The sequence below is a fragment of the Equus caballus genome, chromosome 8 (genome assembly GCF_041296265.1).
Source record: "Equus caballus isolate H_3958 breed thoroughbred chromosome 8, TB-T2T, whole genome shotgun sequence".
NCBI classification, from domain to species: Eukaryota; Metazoa; Chordata; class Mammalia; order Perissodactyla; family Equidae; genus Equus; species Equus caballus.
The window spans coordinates 90,264,894-90,283,874 of NC_091691.1; the positions used below are offsets into that span (position 1 = coordinate 90,264,894).

The following is an 18,981-nucleotide window of genomic DNA, read 5'->3' on the forward strand; positions in this document are numbered from 1 at the left end:
TACCAAACAAGCTGCTTCTCTCTTTCAGTGTCTCTGAAACAGATGAAAAAGCAGCTTCTGGAGGTCCAGAATGGCTCCCTGGTATCCCTGGTTTGGGTCTGTGTGACTCACTTTAATTCCAGGTTCCCTAACCCGAGAACCCATGAGTGCAGCATGAGTCACCTCTGCCCTCTGTGGGCCCCCAGTGCCATGGCCCCGGGGAAGGATAGAGTGTGTGTCCTTGGAATGTGGGCAAGTGACTCTGCAACCTTCTCCCTCAGCTCTGCCCCTCTGGGACAATAAACTGCCTTCTCTAAAAAAAAAAAAAAATAATCTATTAAAAAAGATGCAAGGTGGGTATTATTAACTGATGCGAAAACTAAATAGCAAAGAGTTCCAGTGAAAGTCCAAAATTACATGTGTACCAGGTGGCAGACACACTGTTGCTTGCTATTGTGGGCAACAGTGTGAACAGTGTTTTGGTTAAATTTCCAATGATATATAGTCTCCAGTGAGACAGAGTTTCAAATACTGAATAGAATCTGTTTAGATGTTACTTGTTACTTTTACCTCCTTTTTCTTTCCTTCTCCTTTGTCTTTCCTCAATTGTTATTTTAATTTTTTCCCCAAGTATAACTCTGCTCATTAGATCTAATAGTTGTGGAATGTATTGCTTATATAGAATTCAATAAGAAAGAGAAACAGGAATTAAAATTTTATTGCAAAAGCCTTTTTTTCAATTTGTTTAACAATCCTATCCATCACACTACACCCCTCTTTGAAAACTAGATGTCTGGCTTATTCTGATTTGCTCTGAAAATCATTTTATGTAGCAATTCCTTTTGTCTGTAATCTTGATTCATAGCCTTTGATATAAATTCTTTTATGGCTCTATTTTCATAATAGCTTTTAGGCAACCAATCATCATGCATGGTACTGTGTTTCTTTATGACTCAGTGGCATCCAGATGTCTATACCCCATGTTGTTGCCTCTTAGACACATCTAAAAAAACTAGTTGCTATAAAATAATTGCACTCATTTGTGCAGTAAATTTTAAATTATTCTTTCATAAGTCAGTCAAACTTTTACTTGCATACAGAAATAGTTGGTTTCCTTTTTGGTAAACCTGAATGACTATCTTAAAAGTTGTGGTTTTGAATTGATTTAAAAGGAGATGGTAAACGGTATTTTTTTAACACATTCTATCATACATGGATGTAATATATGAAAATAGGATTTCTCTCACAATTTGTCAGTTTTATAAGAAATATAGGAACAAGCGGAATAGGCTAACTCCAAGCTATTTGTGAGTATGTTTAGAGTTTCTAAGTGCATTTAGGTAAATAAGAATGCTCTATTTTATTCTCAGCAGTACCCATATTAAATATTGGATTTCCTGTATATGCCCAAGAAAATTTTAATGATGAGGTCAGGTTTCTTATAAGAGAATTTACATCACAATTACCTGATGAACCTTTTAAAAATACATAAGCTTGTGCCTCATCTGCTGAATCAAAATCTTGGAAGGAGCAGGCGTGTGTTAGAAAGTTTCCCAGGTGGTTCTGATTCTCACCTTTGGTTGAGAATAGAAATATTTTTAGATATTAGACAAAAAAGGTAACCTCATAAAAACATTAAGGAATTTGTTAATAAAGTGTGGTTTAGGATACTGTCTGCCATGTGCCCCAGCATTTTTATATGAAACCTCAGACAAGAATTAAAACTGCATTTTCCCATCGCAAGTCCATGAAATTTTTTGTTGTCAAGAAAAACAAAGACTCTTTCTTTCCCCATCTCCCACTTTGGCCATCAGGATTTTCTGTGGCAAAGGTATAGCTCAATTTTAAGGTTCTTGTGGTTTGGATATCTGCATTCTAGCTTTTTCTAATTCAACAAGAATTCATTGACCCCTTTCTCCATACCAAATTCATAGCAGGCACTGAGAACGCTAGTAATGAACAGAACAGTCTGCAGCTTACAATCTACTGGATGAGACAGATGTTAAGCAAATAAACATTTCAGGAAGTACTTCCTGGTTGAGATATTTTAAACTCATTTTAAGTATTTGATTTATATATTTTTCCTTCAGTATTGGCCAGAGATAAGCCATGGAATCTCATTAGTAATATTTATGTGTGGATACACACACATGCATATACAGTATATATTTTTATATTTTATATGTACATGGGCACATGTATATATGTGTGTCATATTTTATATAAATAATATATATATATACATGTCATATATATAGCATATACACACATAAAGTGTATATATATCCTGTTTTATATTTATATAACTACACTGTTTTATTTATTTTAATCAGCATCACATGCTGTGGGATGGGTTGGAATACAAGCATACCTACATGTGTACACACACACGTGCCCATAATCCTGATGGATGAATTTGGATTACAATTCTCAATATAACATTTTAGCCCATTTTTCTTAATGCTTTTTTGTTAAATACTGACAAGTAAATTATGCTTTATATTTGAAAATATTTCTGTCAATTTCCTTTTAAAATTTTTGTTTTACATCATTAAATGTAAATAATATTTGGGGACAGTTTTTCAGTGGTGACATTGAGATGGAAAGTCACAAAAAGCTGTGACTCTGTGTCCCTTGAAGAAAGAAAAGCATGTTATTGTCACAAACAACTTCAACGTGTTGTGTATATAGTTCTTTTTTTCACAGATGGTGCTTCTCTAGTACAACATTTAATTGCCTTACAACTTTTTTAAGCTACCATATGGTTTGACTTGGGTCACTCTACAGACTAGAGATTCTGGAATATAACTGTCAACCATCTAATATAAATAAGAGAGATATATTGTATACTGGTGGAGGAATAGCGAAAGGAGAAGCAGTGGGTGCTTCATCAAGAAAAATCGGCTGTGTTTTCAGACTGCACAGCCTTAACATGCCATCTCCGCAGCTGTGGCTGCATTTGGAGCACCTGAAAGCTCAAAATTGTGATAGAGTCCCCCAAATCAATGAAAATGGCCTTTTAAAGGAGAAATTCAGTGGGAAGTTATATCTTTTTTCCTTTTAATGTGCCCCCCTGGATAGTGCAGTTAAATTACATAGTTGAAGAATATTGTCTGATGTCCCTATTGGAAAAGATTTTTAAGTCTTATCCTCTTTCACATGCTATTCTGAAGACCTGCATTTGCCCCTGCAACGTATGGCAGCAAAGTGGATGAAGTTAGCGCAAAAGCACTTACCGTTGTCTGTGAGCCAGAAAAGGACAAGGATTCTGATTGGCATTATTATTTATTATTTTTGAATGCTGATGATGCATTTTCGTAGCTGAGTCCTTTCAATGCTTATTGACATTCATAAATGAAGAGGCTCTGCTTTGCTGACTATTTAATTGGCAATTTGATTTTCCTAATAACTTGCTTTACAGGACCTGGATTTTGAAGCCAAAACAAGTTATACGCTACGGATAGAGGCTGCAAACAAAGATGCTGACCCTCGCTTCCTGAGCTTGGGGCCCTTCAGCGACACGACAACCGTGAAGATCATTGTGGAAGATGTGGACGAGCCCCCTGTGTTTTCCTCCCCCTTGTACCCCATGGAGGTGTCGGAAGCTACCCAGGTTGGGAATATCATTGGCACTGTAGCAGCTCATGACCCAGATTCTTCCAACAGCCCTGTGAGGTAAAAGCTCATCGCGCTCCTTTTCTGCGGCTTTGTAACAATGTGCTTTATTCACAACTCATGTTTCTGCGTTATGATGCTTTTGGTTCATAGCAAACAAAAACTAGTTTTGCATATGTATTGAGCCATAACAGCAGAAGTGAAACAGGGTCAGAACAACTCAACATTTTACTAATTCAGAAATGTGTCATCTGATTATCCAAGGCCATTACTATGGAGCAATATTTTTAGGCATCCATTATTATCCATAAGCCATAGCTGATGTTCCTATTCAACCAATTATTCGGAGCACTTTCGAAGCAAACTCTGTTCAAAGATGAAGTGATGCATGTCCTACTTGTAGGATAAATGCGTATGTTAGAAAACTAATTTTATAAAGAATTTAATTAGGCATTAATTTTAAAAAATCATGTTTCATGTTGGTCTATTTGGATAGCATATGTTTAGTTTATTATTTTCTCTTATAAAAGATAAAATACTATCTGTGTATAAAAACTATTTAAAAATATTCTTTCAGTAGTCATGTATCGAGACTAGACACATTGTTATAAACAGCTAACCTCTTTAGGACTAAGAAATGATGATATGTAAACATTTAAAAATATCACCACATTTCACTTCATACTTTTTACCTAAAATTTACATTCTGAGGCCTATGTATATATTTTGGTTTATGCATGTGTCCGTGTGCATATAATAAATTTTCTTCTTAAATGAATATTATATGTGGAAGATTCTTGAAGTTACATTTTATTATATGTCTTAATTCGAGTTTCTAACGAAGACTTTTCAGTGTGACAGTTTGGATTTTGATTGCAAAGTACAAAACTCAATGAATGTTTTATATTCAGATATGTTCAGCTTATAAGCTAACCATAGCCTTGTAGATTTAACTCATATTTAACAACGCTAAGTGTTTTTGAGCTAACTTCTGAGCTAAGTCTGGACATTAACTACAAAGTGTCACGAAAAAGATCTATAATTTAGACAATGATTCTTAATTAAGAACAGCTCATCATCTTTTTCCTCCATAAAATAATAAGCTGATTTTGGCCTGTATATATAATTACCACTCTCCTTTTCTTCTCTTTTGCCTGACATTAATATCATAGCCTAGTAAAGAGTTGGTGTAGAATAATTGCTATTTTAAAAATGAAGTCATGCTCATTGTTTTTCTACCTATACAACAAATACACGCTAAATGGATGGCTGTATTATTTTTAATGCAGTGATCATAAACCATTCCTAAGAATATACTCTCCTGTGCCCTAGAATATTTGCGAGTCACAGGTGTACCAGATAGAATCAGCCTTCCCCTCCTCCCTGTCATAGCCCAGCCTTCATTTTCAAAACAGCTCCCTGACTTCAGCTCAGCTCCATTCACGAAGTCTTAGTGACTTGGACAAACTTCACTTTGGGTTTTGTTATTGCATCCCATCTCGTGGTGACACAATCAAGTCTTCTTCCCCCATGAACAGTCAACCACAGTACCACTGCAGGTGCATAGATCAGCTATTCAGGGTAGTCTGACTTCTGCTTAAGTCGTTTAATTTAATGGGGAGAAAGAGAGAATGCGTTTGTGAAGTTGGGAACGTGGAAAAAGAAAGAGACACACTAATGCATAGCACAGTTCAGTACTTCAGTGAGTGAGAGGATTTAAGAAAATTTTGATTTATTGCACTGATATATTTGTCTTGTTTTTTATTTTTCCCTCACCCATTTCCTTGTGTATCATCCTGTTAAAACCTTTCAGAGTAAATATTTCACTTTTCATAATATTTTATTTGAAAATAAAAGCAATATTACACAATAATTTGGGGAACAAGAAGGAAGAGGAGGCCCAAGTGGGTAGTAGCTTGAGTTCAAGATGAAGTGAGCTCATGTACACTTTGTTCTTCTCTTTTCCCATGTGGAAACTGGAAGCCAAAGGTGGAAATTAGGCGATACTTGAGATTACTTCGGTAGAAAAAAAAGAAGAGGTTTTCTTAAAAGAAAAAGTGGGTAATTGAGGGTCAGCATGTTTCTGGCTTTTTATTTCTTATGTAGTTGCTTACCATTTCCTGTAAATATTGGCCCTGAATACCACATCAGGCTTTATCTATTGAACTTGGAAGGACAGATTGTGTTCCACTGATTTTGATCATCTTTCTGAATGGTAGAAACTTCACTTCTGTGTTTCTCATCAATAAGATGGTAAAAACTGTGAGAGCAGCCTAGAGTCTAGAGGACTATTCTTTCCTCACATCAGCATTGGTAGACCGATCAATAAATCAACATACATTTATTAAGAACCTGCTCTGTGCACGACACTGGGGAAAATACTGACAGGAAAAACAAAGATGAATAAAACATTCCCTCTGACCTCAAGGAACTTACAATCTGGTTGAAGAAATAAGATCTCATAAAAGTTAACTAATATGAGAGGGAAAAATGCCAGAGCTGTAACATGACAAATTGCGAGATCAGTAGTAATCTCTCAGAGTTCGCGGACATGAGGCTCCATTTGAAGGGTGATAGCATAAGCTGGGCTTTGAGGGATGGCAGGATCCAGACAAGCCAAGAAAACAGTATGCAAAGCCTGTTTATGTTTTATTTACTTATATCCGAAGAGTCTAGTGCTATATTATGAAATCAGCAAATTTATTTCCGTAGGCAGCACAGCAAGCCCAAAGTCCTTAGGCTAAAAATAGCCAATGAATTGAAACATGGTATTATTACAAATAAGATCAGATGTGAAGAGGGGTGATAAAAAGTAATAGGGATCATTTTAAAAAATTCTAACGATTTAAGTGCAGAACTATATTTGTACTTATGTTCAAGGATACTAGGATAATAATATTTACCTGCAGTCTCTTTTGGCATTCCTGGTATTGTATGTCCTCAGATAAAAGGTGATAAAATAGTATCAGATATGACATTATGTAGTGTGACTAGTATGAACACATTTGGGGTGTTTACTAATTCACTGTGTATTGTTAAGTAGCTTGTCTGCATGCAAATATTTGTACATATTACTTTATTTGTGAGTTCTCAAAGAATTAAAGGAAAAGTTGAATAGCCTGTCTTCAGAAGAGAGGATTAAGGTTTCTCTATAAATCTGGGCAGCAAGAAAGAGCAGACAGTCTTTTCAGGAAGCAGCAGGGGGTTGAACCAGTGCCAACTCTTTTCTTTTCTGTGGCCCTCTGTGTGCGGTTCACATTTCTTGGAAAGTGTTTTGGCCTCCCTTAGGACATGTGTCACCTTTTACTAGGGAAGTCTTGGGCATCTTGATTGTGAGTACCATCAAGATTTCAGGAGATTGGGAAAGCTTCAATCCTCAAAGGAAAATTGAGTTGCCATTATCAGAAGAACGGGATGAGGATGCAAACAGTGGCATCACTAAGTACTGGATGCAATAGTTTATTTTGAAGTGATTTATTTCTCATTGAAGCCCTATAAAGCAAGTATTAACATTGCTTTGTTATAGATAAACATGCCCCATTAGACAGTTAGAAAACCTAGTTCCATGATTTTAGCAAAGTCTGTCTCAAAAGCTGTGCACTCCTTGCAGCAATACACACATACACATGCACAAATTTCTTAAGAGATTACGATTTCAACTCAAGGGATTCAGCTATTTCTATTGATCAGATTTGTCCATGCTTATTTAGTACATTATCTTTTACCATCTGGGGAGTCGTGATGATACATTTGTGTTAATCTAGCCCACTCTATTTGTGAACAGTGACATGCATATCAGTAGCCAGGTGATAAGAATGCTACTTGTGAACGTGAAGAAGAGCATTTTAATTGATCCCTATTGTTTATTGAACAGCAGCAATGATAATAACAGGCATTTATGAGGGATTCAGTTGTAGCAGATGTGCAGAACATTGAGGATATACAGATGTGCAAGACATGGTTCCAACACCCTTGTTATCTAGCTGTAGAAGAGATCTTACATGAAAATATAGAAAAATCCATTGTTAAATCTGGAAATGAGAAATCCTCTTGTAAAACTTTCTCAGTTAGCAGGTAAAGAAAGAGAAGAGTACAAATGGCAAATGAAAAGCCCAAATTAGTACAATAGGTTTGTGGCTATAAATGTTGTCCCTGGATTCCCAGTCAGTGGTTTGTATAGATCATACCTACTGCAGGCTTTCTTAGAAAGGCATGATTTCTGATGTAACTGGAAAGGCTTGCTGCTTTAATGCTAGAGGATTGTCTTCAAGGAATAGTATGACTGAAATAATTGGAAAGGAGATAAAACTGGAGTACAGGAGGACCAACAAGAGAAAGGCACAGAAATGGAGATGGAGATACATCATAAAAAAATGATTAGTTTTGTCAAGCAGTTGATACATCAGTGTGACTGTTTTAGGGCTTTAAATAGGAGAGCAGTGGTAAAAAAAAAAAATGAGAAGAAAGTGAATCACAGAGCGGAGGGTGACAGGGACTAAAAGCTCATTTCTAGGTAATGGGATATATACTGGAAGATGGCTCAGACGACGTGGTTCTGAATCTTGGCTCCATCCACAGCCAGCTGTGAGCCTTTAGAGTCCAGTACTGAAATATGGCAAGAATACTATCTGTTTGCCTTAGTTAGAAATTGTGCTTGGCTAGTCGCAACAAAGCTTAACACTAATGACTTACTAATGAGAAGTCTGGAGCCATGCACTCAAGGACTGACGATTTGGCAGTATAATGTCATCAAGGGTTTTGGCTTATATCAAGCACTCGTCTCCTCATATTTACAAGAGGGCTTTTGAATCTCTTTCCATTGTGTTCATGTCCCAGGTGAGATAGAGGAAAAGGGGTAAAAATCAAATGCCAACTGAATTACTGAATTACCAATTCTCTCTTCTCCTTTAAGGAGTTTTTCAATGATAGTCAACCCAACAACTTTCTTTTGCATCTCCTTTGCCAAAACTTGGATACAAGGACACCGCATCTACAAAGGAAGCTAGCAAATGTCGTTTATCAGCTGGACACAAGGCTGCCTCTTGCAAAAGCAGGATTCTGTTAATAAGAATGAAGGGTGAAAGGATATTAGGCAGTCAAATAGAAGTCTCTGTCACATATCACCTTTCATAGTTGTTTGAGGATTAGGAAAAAATGTAAACTATGTTTAAATACTCAACACATTCTGGAAGTGGGAAAGTTCAGAAGGAGGCATAGTTTGTGGGAAAGGTTGATGAGTCTGCTTTGACATATATTGAACTTGATTTGAAGATGTTGCAGGTGTCTGAAATAGTTTACAAAATCTCAGGAAAAGGATTCAGGCTGGATATTGAGAGTTGGACTGTCTGCATAATAAATGGATAGGGCACAAGCTTTAACTGTTAGAGCAAAAATATGGAAGTAATCTCTCTAATGGGTCACTCCACCATACACTGAAAGAGGCCAAGTATTTCAGGCTGTAATTTGCAGAAACTAGAGGGATCATTGTGAGTCCACACACTACTAACTGCATCGGAAGGTGCACTGAAGTTAACTTTGGTTCATGATTAGAGGAATACCAATTTCTCCCTTTCTCTTCACCCTCTGATTGACTCAGGTATCACACATCTCCCTCTCTAGGCCAGTGCATCTGCAAGAACTGCAAAGAGTATGCTCCTCTGAACTTGTGTAGGGCCTTTCTTCTCTTTTGGCCCAGTCAGCCCTGCCAGATTCTAATTCAAAGACATTTTGCACTTCTCATCCTAGAAAGTGCCCATATTTTCTTTGTTTCTCTTGGTTAAGGGGTTGTTTTTCTCAGGTGACTTTATACCATAGCTGATGCCTCATACATAAAGTCCACTTTTTTATATGTCCAGAAGGGCTGGTAGAAAATAAGGAACCCCTTTAATACTGGGAGATCTCAAGTCCTTGTGATTAAGAAACATAATAACCATCCAGAATGTTCTGGATAGTTTGTCTACTCTTTGTCTAGGTCTTCCATCTCTTCTCAAGTCAGTACCTCATTCTCTCCCCACACCTGCCCCAACTTCTTTCATCATACTCTAGGAGAGCAATTTGTTGGTTTTCTCCTAAATATTTATTATAGGTGGCTATTTTTAAAAATATTTTGTTTATGTACTGTACTTCTTGAAATAGAATGTCACATGCAAGTGTTCCAGAATAATTGCTGAATGCATGAATGAATGAAAGGGAGACATAAGATATCAGCATAATTCACAAATTGCCAAATATGTATAGATATGAGGCTGTGCTATTTAGCTCTAAGTGAAAATTATAGCTATTAAAAAATATACACAATTTATAAGTGGAAGCTACAGAGTTTATAATTTAGAAATGATTGATATTTGAATGATAGAAACTTTGGTGTCCTTCTTCAGAACACAAAGAGGCCTAGGGCAATACCCAGATCCCTAAAAGATTAGAGATTTTTCTATGAGGTGAGTAGAAGTTGGAGACATTAACATATTAAATGAATTCTCAAGTCTGGTATCCTTTATTCTAATGCTGGAACCTTTGGAACTGTTGATAATAGAGGCAAATGTTTTAGTCATTGACTTTAGCTCTGTAGGGAATTAACATGGACTCATTTAAATAGACATTTGTCAAGTTCAAGGCCTTTTTAACTTTCTAAGACTCTAGAAGTCTATTTTTTCCCTGAATATGCAAACATTATCATAGTGATTTGAGAAAATGAACAATTAAGGCTTTTAGTATTGGCTCAATTGATGCATGAGTGCATGAGTATTAAGTTTTATATATATATATATATATATATATATATACCTAAACACACATACATATACACTCAAATGCATTTATGTAGTATGTTAACAATATGAAATATTGGCATATATTGGTTTGACTAATATGGCATTTCAGAGAAGAAAGTCTAGCTATTCTATATAATTGAAAATTAAAATCTATTTGTAACATTAAAATTCTTTCTTGTTTGAATGGCCATGGTGTGGAAAATGGATTGTAGACAGTATGAATGGAAGTACATTGATAAAAAATAAAATAATGCAAAATCTAGGCTAAAGTGGGTAATAACTTGGATTGATAGTACTTGAGAATAGTTGTTGAGAAATTCATTGCAGGGGTAAGGGAGAAAAACAAGTCAAGGACCAATTCTAGATTTTAAATCTAGTGACTGGTGGTGTCACTGACTCAGCTGTGAAAGAGACAGGGAGGAAGTTTGGGAGACTGTAGGAGTTATAACATCAGTTTGGACATCTTATATCTCAGTTCATGTTGTCTATCCATGTGGTGATAGTAAGTAGGTAATTCAATATAGAAGTGTGATGAGCCAAGGAGATTTTATATAAATTTGGGAGTAACCAAAATTATAGAAGTTATTTAAGCCATGGGACTGTATAAGTTGCTAAAGAAAAGTGCTTATATAAAGAAGAGGGGGCCATAGGAGAGGTTTGGGGGAGTTCAGGTAATTAGAGATCATGAAGAGGAGGATGCACCAGCCAAGGTAACTGAAAAGGAACCGATGGTGAGGTAGGAGAGAAACCGGGAAGATGTGGTTTAGTAAAGACAAAGGAGAATGTGTTTTGAGGAGGAGGGAGTGGTCAATTGTAGTACATTTGGGTGAGAGGGAGAGTAGGAAAAGAATGGAGAAGTGAACAATGGATTTGACAATATGGAAGCCAATGATGAACTTGACACAAATGGAGGAAATTTGTTTTTTTAAATAGAAAGCATATTTGTTTTTGATTCAGATAAAGCTGTATAGATGGAAAAGTGTCTGAATCCAAGGAAAAACTTCTTGAGAAGATCAGAGCAGATGAGGTACTCAGCTTAAATGGAATGGTTTGATTTTGATTTGAGTAAAGACACTTGGCTGTAATAAAAAGACGATGAGGAAAGGGTATGGGAAATCTCAAGTAAGATTGATTTTTCCTCTCGTGCCCAATGTAGCACAGATCCTAGAAGTGAGAGTGAGTACATTTTGTACTGCCATTGCCGTTTTCAAACTGTTAATTTTCTTTTTCCTTCATCAACTTTTTTGTGGAATGTGTCCTCAGACTTTATTCAAAATCTTCCATGTTGCTATCAACATACATATGTATTTATATATATATTTGACCATTCTAAAAGAATGTCTTCTCTCTCCTCCTCAAACCACCTTCTCCTTTCTGCTCTCTTATCTGGTAACCTTGTCTCATAAGCCATCGAGAAAATAGAAGCCATTGAAAAATAACCTTCTGATATTCTCCACACCCAAACACCTATTGCAGCACAGAGACAACCATATTTGTTGGTTTATGGTTAATTTTCTTTTTAGTATTTTCTGATACCTCCTCTTTCCTTCTTGAGTTTCTTTATATTATGTAATATAGCAGACTATAAGTGTGTGATTCTATTTAATAGTAGTAGTAGTTGAACTACTATGAAAACATAAAATACTTTCTTAACTTAAATTGGGTATGTGATTATCTGTTTGTACTTTTGTTTGTTTGTCTCATTTGTTTTTGAATGAGACCCCTTCGTTCACCCAACCAGAAAGACTGTGAGGGTTTTTGAAGATAATCATTAATGAGCGAAGGCTGAGTTTTGTGTATGGAACAAATTATAGCATAGTGGAATAAGAATACAAGTGGAGCAGTAATTTTTCACTAATATTTGGACAGCTGATATTTTGAGAAAAGGCTTTTACACACCAAAATGTTCATGCAATTTTAGAGGTTCTACTTTGACACACATCTATGGAAGCCTGGTCAAGACCACTGCGTGAGAGACGCAAAAACAGGGTTAAGATCAGGCTGGTTGTTTTCAAGACAAAAGATGTTACTCAGTATATTTCATTTTAGAGGGACCTATAGCCATGGCCAGGGCTACTAAATCTATTGAAAATGGTTTTTAGGAGCCAAAATAATGATAAAGTGAATTTGAAGGTTATTATGGCATATTCAAATCCAGTGTGAAGATAACTATACTGTGGTGTTTATTTTGTACTCTGGGACAGAAGAGCAAAGACATTACTGATAAACAGATTATGAACCATCTGTTAACATTGGTGAAGGTTTACACTAGGCGTATATTTATGTAACTGATATGACAGATCAAGGAGTCGGCAAGATTGGGTGATTGACTATGCAATTAATGAAATTAGCAAATTATAATTAAACAGGAATGGTGAAGGCTTTTTTCTAATATTCAATTAGGTATTCGATTGACAGAAACACGGACTTGGAGAGATACTTCAATATTGATGCCAACAGTGGAGTTATTACAACCGCCAAATCTTTGGATCGGGAGACAAATGCTGTTCATAATATCACTGTCCTGGCCATGGAGAGCCGTAAGTAGGAAGGTTTAAAATTAAACTAGGATGGAGGACACTGAGAATGGGGAATGGGTTGTCATGAGGTTATAATTTCAACTTGAATACTATTAGCTGCTTATTTGAATTGAGCAAAATATTGAAAATCCCTCATTTCAAGCTGTGAAATATATTTATATTCACTAACTTTCTTTGCTAATACTTGCAAAGTTAATAAGAAGAAATTACTATAAAATGACAGGCCTAAGTTACCCTCAGAGGGCTTCTGTTGTATTATGGTCATGTTTCATATGCTGCATTTATGCTGATATGGAGTTGGTCAAATAGCTTATGAAAAGTAGTAAATTGATCTCTAACAAAATTTCCAGATTCGCATATTGTGATATTGAACTAATTTTTAGTCCCTGATAAGAAAAACATTGAAAGAACAATGTATAATTATATTTTATGCATATTATTCACACATATAGTCTATATTCATACAAATATGAGCACTAGCATCAAATATTAAAATTCATAGTTTATTGGTTATTTTTCTTTCAATGATTTTCTTATCATGGACTAAAAAGCTACATATATATGTATAGACACACACACACACGTACCCATATGTATGACATTTGGATCACATTTTCTCTTGCTCCCTTTAAGGTCTATAATGTTATGATTCTAATTTCATTCGATGCTTGGTCATGTCCTTATTAGAATTGTGCTTTAGAGAGCAAACAATTTTTGGTGGATTCTAATTGTTTTTAATGTGCATTTCCTGAGTAAAATGTCAGTGGAATAACAAGCTTACTCTCAGAGTAACTGATGAAACATTTCCTCTTTATTAGAGAATCCATCACAAGTAGGAAGAGGCTACGTGGCCATCACTATACTCGACATCAATGACAACGCCCCTGAATTTGCCATGGACTATGAAACCACTGTCTGTGAAAATGCCCAGCCAGGGCAGGTAAGAGGCTTCAGAGCACGTTGCTCCTAGTTGTGATCTCTTTGAAAATATCCAGCAGCAGTTGCCTTTGAAATTCTGCCAGCTTTAAGGTAAAATATAATCAGCATGTTTCAGCAAAACTAACACTTTGATGTGGAGCATAAACTAATATTAAAAGAACTTCCAAATTCTGGTTTAATTGGGATGATGAAAATTCCTCAGGAAGAAAAGGTAAACATTATAAAAGCCATGGTAAATGGTTAAGGACTTAGATGCTTTTGAGGAGAAATATGGTTATTAAGCCTGGGCTGTTTCCCACATTACACAGCAGGTTCTAAGAGTTAAGTGCAGTGTAATCTCGCTGTGGTTTATTCTCCTCATCCATATTGTTCAGTGTCTCGTGATGTTTACTGGGATGGTATAATCAATTGGTACAGCTTATTTCTGAGGTTCACAAAGGAGATTCAGACATGAATTTTGAAAAGGACAGATTTGTTTTCCAGAGCCCCTTCGAGATTGGGTTCACATTAGTACATCTAATCCTTCCCCCGGCTCATTCAGGAAGATGGTGTTTATTATAAGGTGTCAAACTGCTCTGTCCTGCCTCAGAAAACACAGCAGAGCACACCAACAGGCTTTCACATTTTACATTCTTTCCCTAGGTTATCCAGAAAATCAGTGCTGTTGATAAAGATGAGCCATCCAATGGACACCAGTTTTATTTCAGCTTAACAACGGATGCAACAAATAACCACAACTTTTCATTGAAAGATAACAAAGGTAAGGTAATATTATTCTCACGGATCGAGGCAGCAGGTACAAACTCTCTAAGCAAGTATTTTTTCTCACACAGGAATGCTGATTACGGATTTTTTTAATAACAGCAAAGACATTAATTAAAGGGCGATGAGCCCCTCAAGTAATTTTTATCTATGGATTTGCCGTCATGAAGAAGAAGCTGCTACTTAAATCGTTTTAGGCCTAAATCCAAATGGGGGGGGAGCCAGATCCATCTCTTTCTGTCTTTTCTTCTAGACATTTGCTTCCTTATTTGTATACCAAGCTCTTTATCCAAATTATCTAATTGGTTGAGAGCCAGCTAAATGCCTTAACAAAGACTATTCTACATAGGTATAACTTGAGACATTAAGAAAATAATTGGACTTTACATGTTTCAACCTAAATCAACTTTGACAATATTTCAATGCTAACATCAGTTATTCTTTTATTTTTAACATAAAAGTAATTCATACAAATAATAAAGACATACTCTTTCTTTTTTTTTTTTTTTTTTTTTTGAGGAAGATTGGCTCTGAGCTAACATCTGCTGCCCATCCTCCTCTTTTTGCTGAGGAGTACTGGCCCTGAGCTAACAGCTGTGCCCATCTTCCTGTATTTTATATGTGGATGACTGCCACAGCATGGCTTGATAAGTGGTGCTAGGTCCACACCCCGGATCCGAACCGGTGAACTCTGGCCCACTGAAGCAGAGGGCACAAACTTAACTGCTATGCCACCAGGCCAGCCCCAACACGTACTCTTGATGCAAAGAAAATATAAAAAAAGAACAACAGAATTCCGTTTCATCCCAAATCCCATTTATCTGCTTCAAAAATAAACATTCTTATCAGTCTTCTAAGTGTCATTACAGAAATATTTTTACAAATCCACCTATAAGTAGATTTTGGTTTTGCCTAATTTATTTATATATATACAGAGAGAGAGAGAGAGAGAGAGAGAGAGAATGAAAGAGAGAGAGAAAGAGAATTATAAGAACTTTTAAAGGAAGCATGTGAACTTGCTATCTATTGTCTAATTTCGAGTGTATATATATTCACAAGGGTTCTCATTCAAGGTATTTCGTTTAGCAGAAGGAGAGCATTTGCAACTGATATAAAGAAAAATAGTATTCCACAACAATATGGAATGTAATTCTTTCATTCAGGTTGAACGTGTGAATCAGATTTCAGAAGAAAGAAATGTAGAAATAGATTTGCTAGTCAAATAGTGGCTTATCCGAAAGGAATTTCTCTCGGAAGAGGGACATTCTAAGTGCTTTAGCCTGGAGCCACCATTTTCTTTAGTGCAGAAAATCCAACTTTGACCTCAAAAATTCAATCTGAAAATAATAATTTTTCCTGACCCCATTCATTGTTTAATGAGAACACTATCTTGTCCCCTTAGTGATATAAAAGGAAGAGCATTTTCTATGTGGGTAATCTCAAACTCTGACTTTATCAAAGTTGAAAGGGACATTTCTCAGCACTTGTATTCATCCAGCACAAATGCGCAGAAGAGAATTTATGGCCTTCCCAATAAAAGAATGAATATTTCCCCCATGTGTCATCATCTAGTACCACCGTGGTTGTTGGACAGCACATGCACTAAAATGTCTGGATTTTCAGGACATTCACACTGCCGCTTGATTGAAAGATATCTTCAAGTTAAGCCCAGAGTTCCCTAGCTTGTATCTTGAAGGAAAACATCTAGGAAGGAAGGAAATTCGTTCTTCTCTTGGCTTCCATCTTAGGAAGCACATACAGATAATGATGAATTTTATGATCTCTTTCCTGAACATAGGGTTCTCTTCTCATGTGTTGGGCATTTCAGCATGTGGTCCTCAATTCGTTTTGTGTGTGTATGTGTGTGTGATTTAATGTCAGGCATTTTAGGTTACAAATCAATAACTTTGAAAAAATTTTGTGTATCAAATCATAAATATGGATAACATCTGAATGTTTGGGAAGTAAAGACAGATGTGTGTGTGCGTGTGTTATTGTTGAATGTATGGAAACAATCTCAAGACAATATCCTTCAACAACTCCATGTGTAGTTTTTTAATGAACACCTCTCAAATTCATATGTTTTAAAGTAAAAGATTTGTGTACATGAAAACCTACCAGATAGAATCTGAAAAGTGAACAGATTTATTCCTGCCACATTGATAATTGCAGGTTATACATTTTCTGCATTTTCACGTGGGCTTGTTTTGTGCTGCTTGAGATAGAATACATTTCAGCTTGCTCTTTCATTAAAGTATTGTTAATTCTTTCATGATAACGTTGGATAATTATCTCTTTGACAGTTTGGAAATGAGACATATATTAAAGCACATGGGATTAATCTATGATCCTGGTTTCCCTTCTATTCCTTCATATTTTCATTAGTTGCTGTAAATGTAAAGAATCACATAAATTCTCTAATTAGTTAATTGAGACAAGTTAGCTGGATAAATTCCTAGCAGATAAAAAAATCCATTTGTGATATAGAAATCATAGATATGTGATACAGGCTTATTGATCACTGTTAAAAGTTTCATAATTACTGTAATTGTTTAGATGAAATAGAATATTGAATATAAATTAAACACAAATGACCTACTTTATCACAGACAAAACGTCTGTTTATGTGGGGTTTGGTAACTATGGATTTTTTAAAACTATACAATAATTCCTCTTTTGAATATCTATGCATATAAAGCTAGAATGGCTTATTTTACTTGTTTTGATATTGGGCTTGGAATTTAACAAAGAAAGGATGGATCGGAAATTCCATCTGTGCTGTCTGATGATGCTGCAAAAATATTAAATCTGTTAATTTTTACCATCCTCTCAATAAGTGTATGGTTTGAAATTTGAGATAAGTAAAAGAGGGTACTAAATGTAATTTTTACAGAGTTGCAGTTCATATAATAAGTGATGTATAAACATTTTCATATTCAGTTTTACTTTCTAACTATTTCTTTGGTTATAACGGTGTAGGATGACATAAATGTATTAAAATAAACCAAATGTGGAAATATGGTTCTCTGTCAAAAGAAACTAAGCAGAGTGACTTTAAAGTTTAGCAGGACTGAGTCAATCGGAAATCGTGTGCCCTATATTTGCTCTTTATCCTAGACAACACAGCCTCGATTCTCACCAGGAGAAATGGCTTCCGGAGACAGGAGCAATCTGTTTACTATCTGCCCATCTTCATCGTGGACAGTGGCTCACCTTCACTCAGCAGCACCAACACCCTCACCATCCGTGTCTGTGACTGTGATGCGGATGGGATAGCGCAGACCTGCAACGCCGAGGCTTACATCCTACCTGCCGGCCTTAGTACAGGAGCCCTGATCGCAATACTCGCCTGTGTCTTGACGTTACTGGGTGGGTACTGTTTTCAGTGCTTGTGCTGTAACAGCAATCACACCTGTATATTGTGACTTTTCTCTCTTCCCTTCCATTCCTTTTAGTACCTTTTCAAGAACACATGCAAATATTTTATTCAATGGTGTTTTGCTCACTGAGCAAGCCATGATCCTTGGCACACTTTCCAGTGGTATATTTAAAATATAACTCAGAAAAAATATCAATTTCACCTTTAAAACAATGGTGAAAATTAGTGGCTTATGTTTAAGGTTGAAGTTTTTTAAGATTTTTTTTTTTAATTTGCCATATCCCAACTGTTTGCTTTAGAATACTCTACAGAGGAGATAGACTAGACTAGAGAGAATCTTTTCTATGTTGTTTGGATAATATGCTTATTTTAGAATTTATGGCTTTGTATCCTACCTCTTTTCAGAAAAGATTTAAGGCGGATTTTATAATTATTTGCAAATTTTAAAAGATTGCAATTTCAGCAATGCAAAAGTTTTAATTTCCCAAGAAGAACCAACATATTTAATTATGCTTTCTATGATTACTTTATTATGTGGTTACATTAGATTTATAACTCATATTAGAATTGTAGTTTTATAAGAGATTATGCAGCATCCTTTTAAAAATTGGGAGACATCCAACATGGGCATGGGGTAATGGGTTTATTGCTTAGCTACATTCCCCTTCACGGTATAACTTCCTACAGCAAGGACAACAAGCATTTAATATCGCATCTGAGACTCTGCTGTGTGTTTTCTTGGGGTTTAATATAATTTGTAAATCTATTTATAATATATTTTTGGAAAAGCAGGATTCAGCTATGGGACTCATCATTCTGTAATGTTTAAAAACAAGATTTATGGAGTTAGGTAAACCTAGCTTTTATTACTGCCGCCAAAACATACTAGTTCTTCACCAGGGGGACGTTAATTCTTCTAAGCTTGGCTTCTTAATCTAAAAGGGGAAAATAATAGAACTAGACTCGTAAGGTTGTTGTGAAAATTAAATGAGATAAT

At 35.8% G+C, this 18,981-nt stretch overlaps 1 protein-coding gene and 1 long non-coding RNA gene across 4 annotated transcripts in view; one reads left to right on the plus strand and one right to left on the minus strand.

Annotated features, from left to right (window-relative positions):
- CDH7 (cadherin 7) overlaps positions 1 to 18,981 on the plus strand; it is a 126,100-nt gene that overhangs the window by 86,568 nt on the left and 20,551 nt on the right. For all 3 annotated transcript variants that reach the window (XM_001492627.7, XM_023647958.2, XM_023647959.2), the window contains exons 7-11: positions 3,401 to 3,654; positions 12,768 to 12,904; positions 13,723 to 13,844; positions 14,486 to 14,603; positions 17,723 to 17,974. In XM_001492627.7, coding sequence (XP_001492677.1) covers positions 3,401 to 3,654; positions 12,768 to 12,904; positions 13,723 to 13,844; positions 14,486 to 14,603; positions 17,723 to 17,974 — 883 coding nt within the window. The remainder of the gene's footprint in view (positions 1 to 3,400; positions 3,655 to 12,767; positions 12,905 to 13,722; positions 13,845 to 14,485; positions 14,604 to 17,722; positions 17,975 to 18,981) is intronic.
- The window catches only part of LOC138925433 (uncharacterized), a 123,622-nt gene continuing 110,062 nt past the window's right edge, over positions 5,422 to 18,981 (minus strand). Inside the window, exon 3 of the long non-coding RNA XR_011441597.1 lies at positions 5,422 to 5,570. This is a non-coding gene — a long non-coding RNA (uncharacterized lncRNA). The remainder of the gene's footprint in view (positions 5,571 to 18,981) is intronic.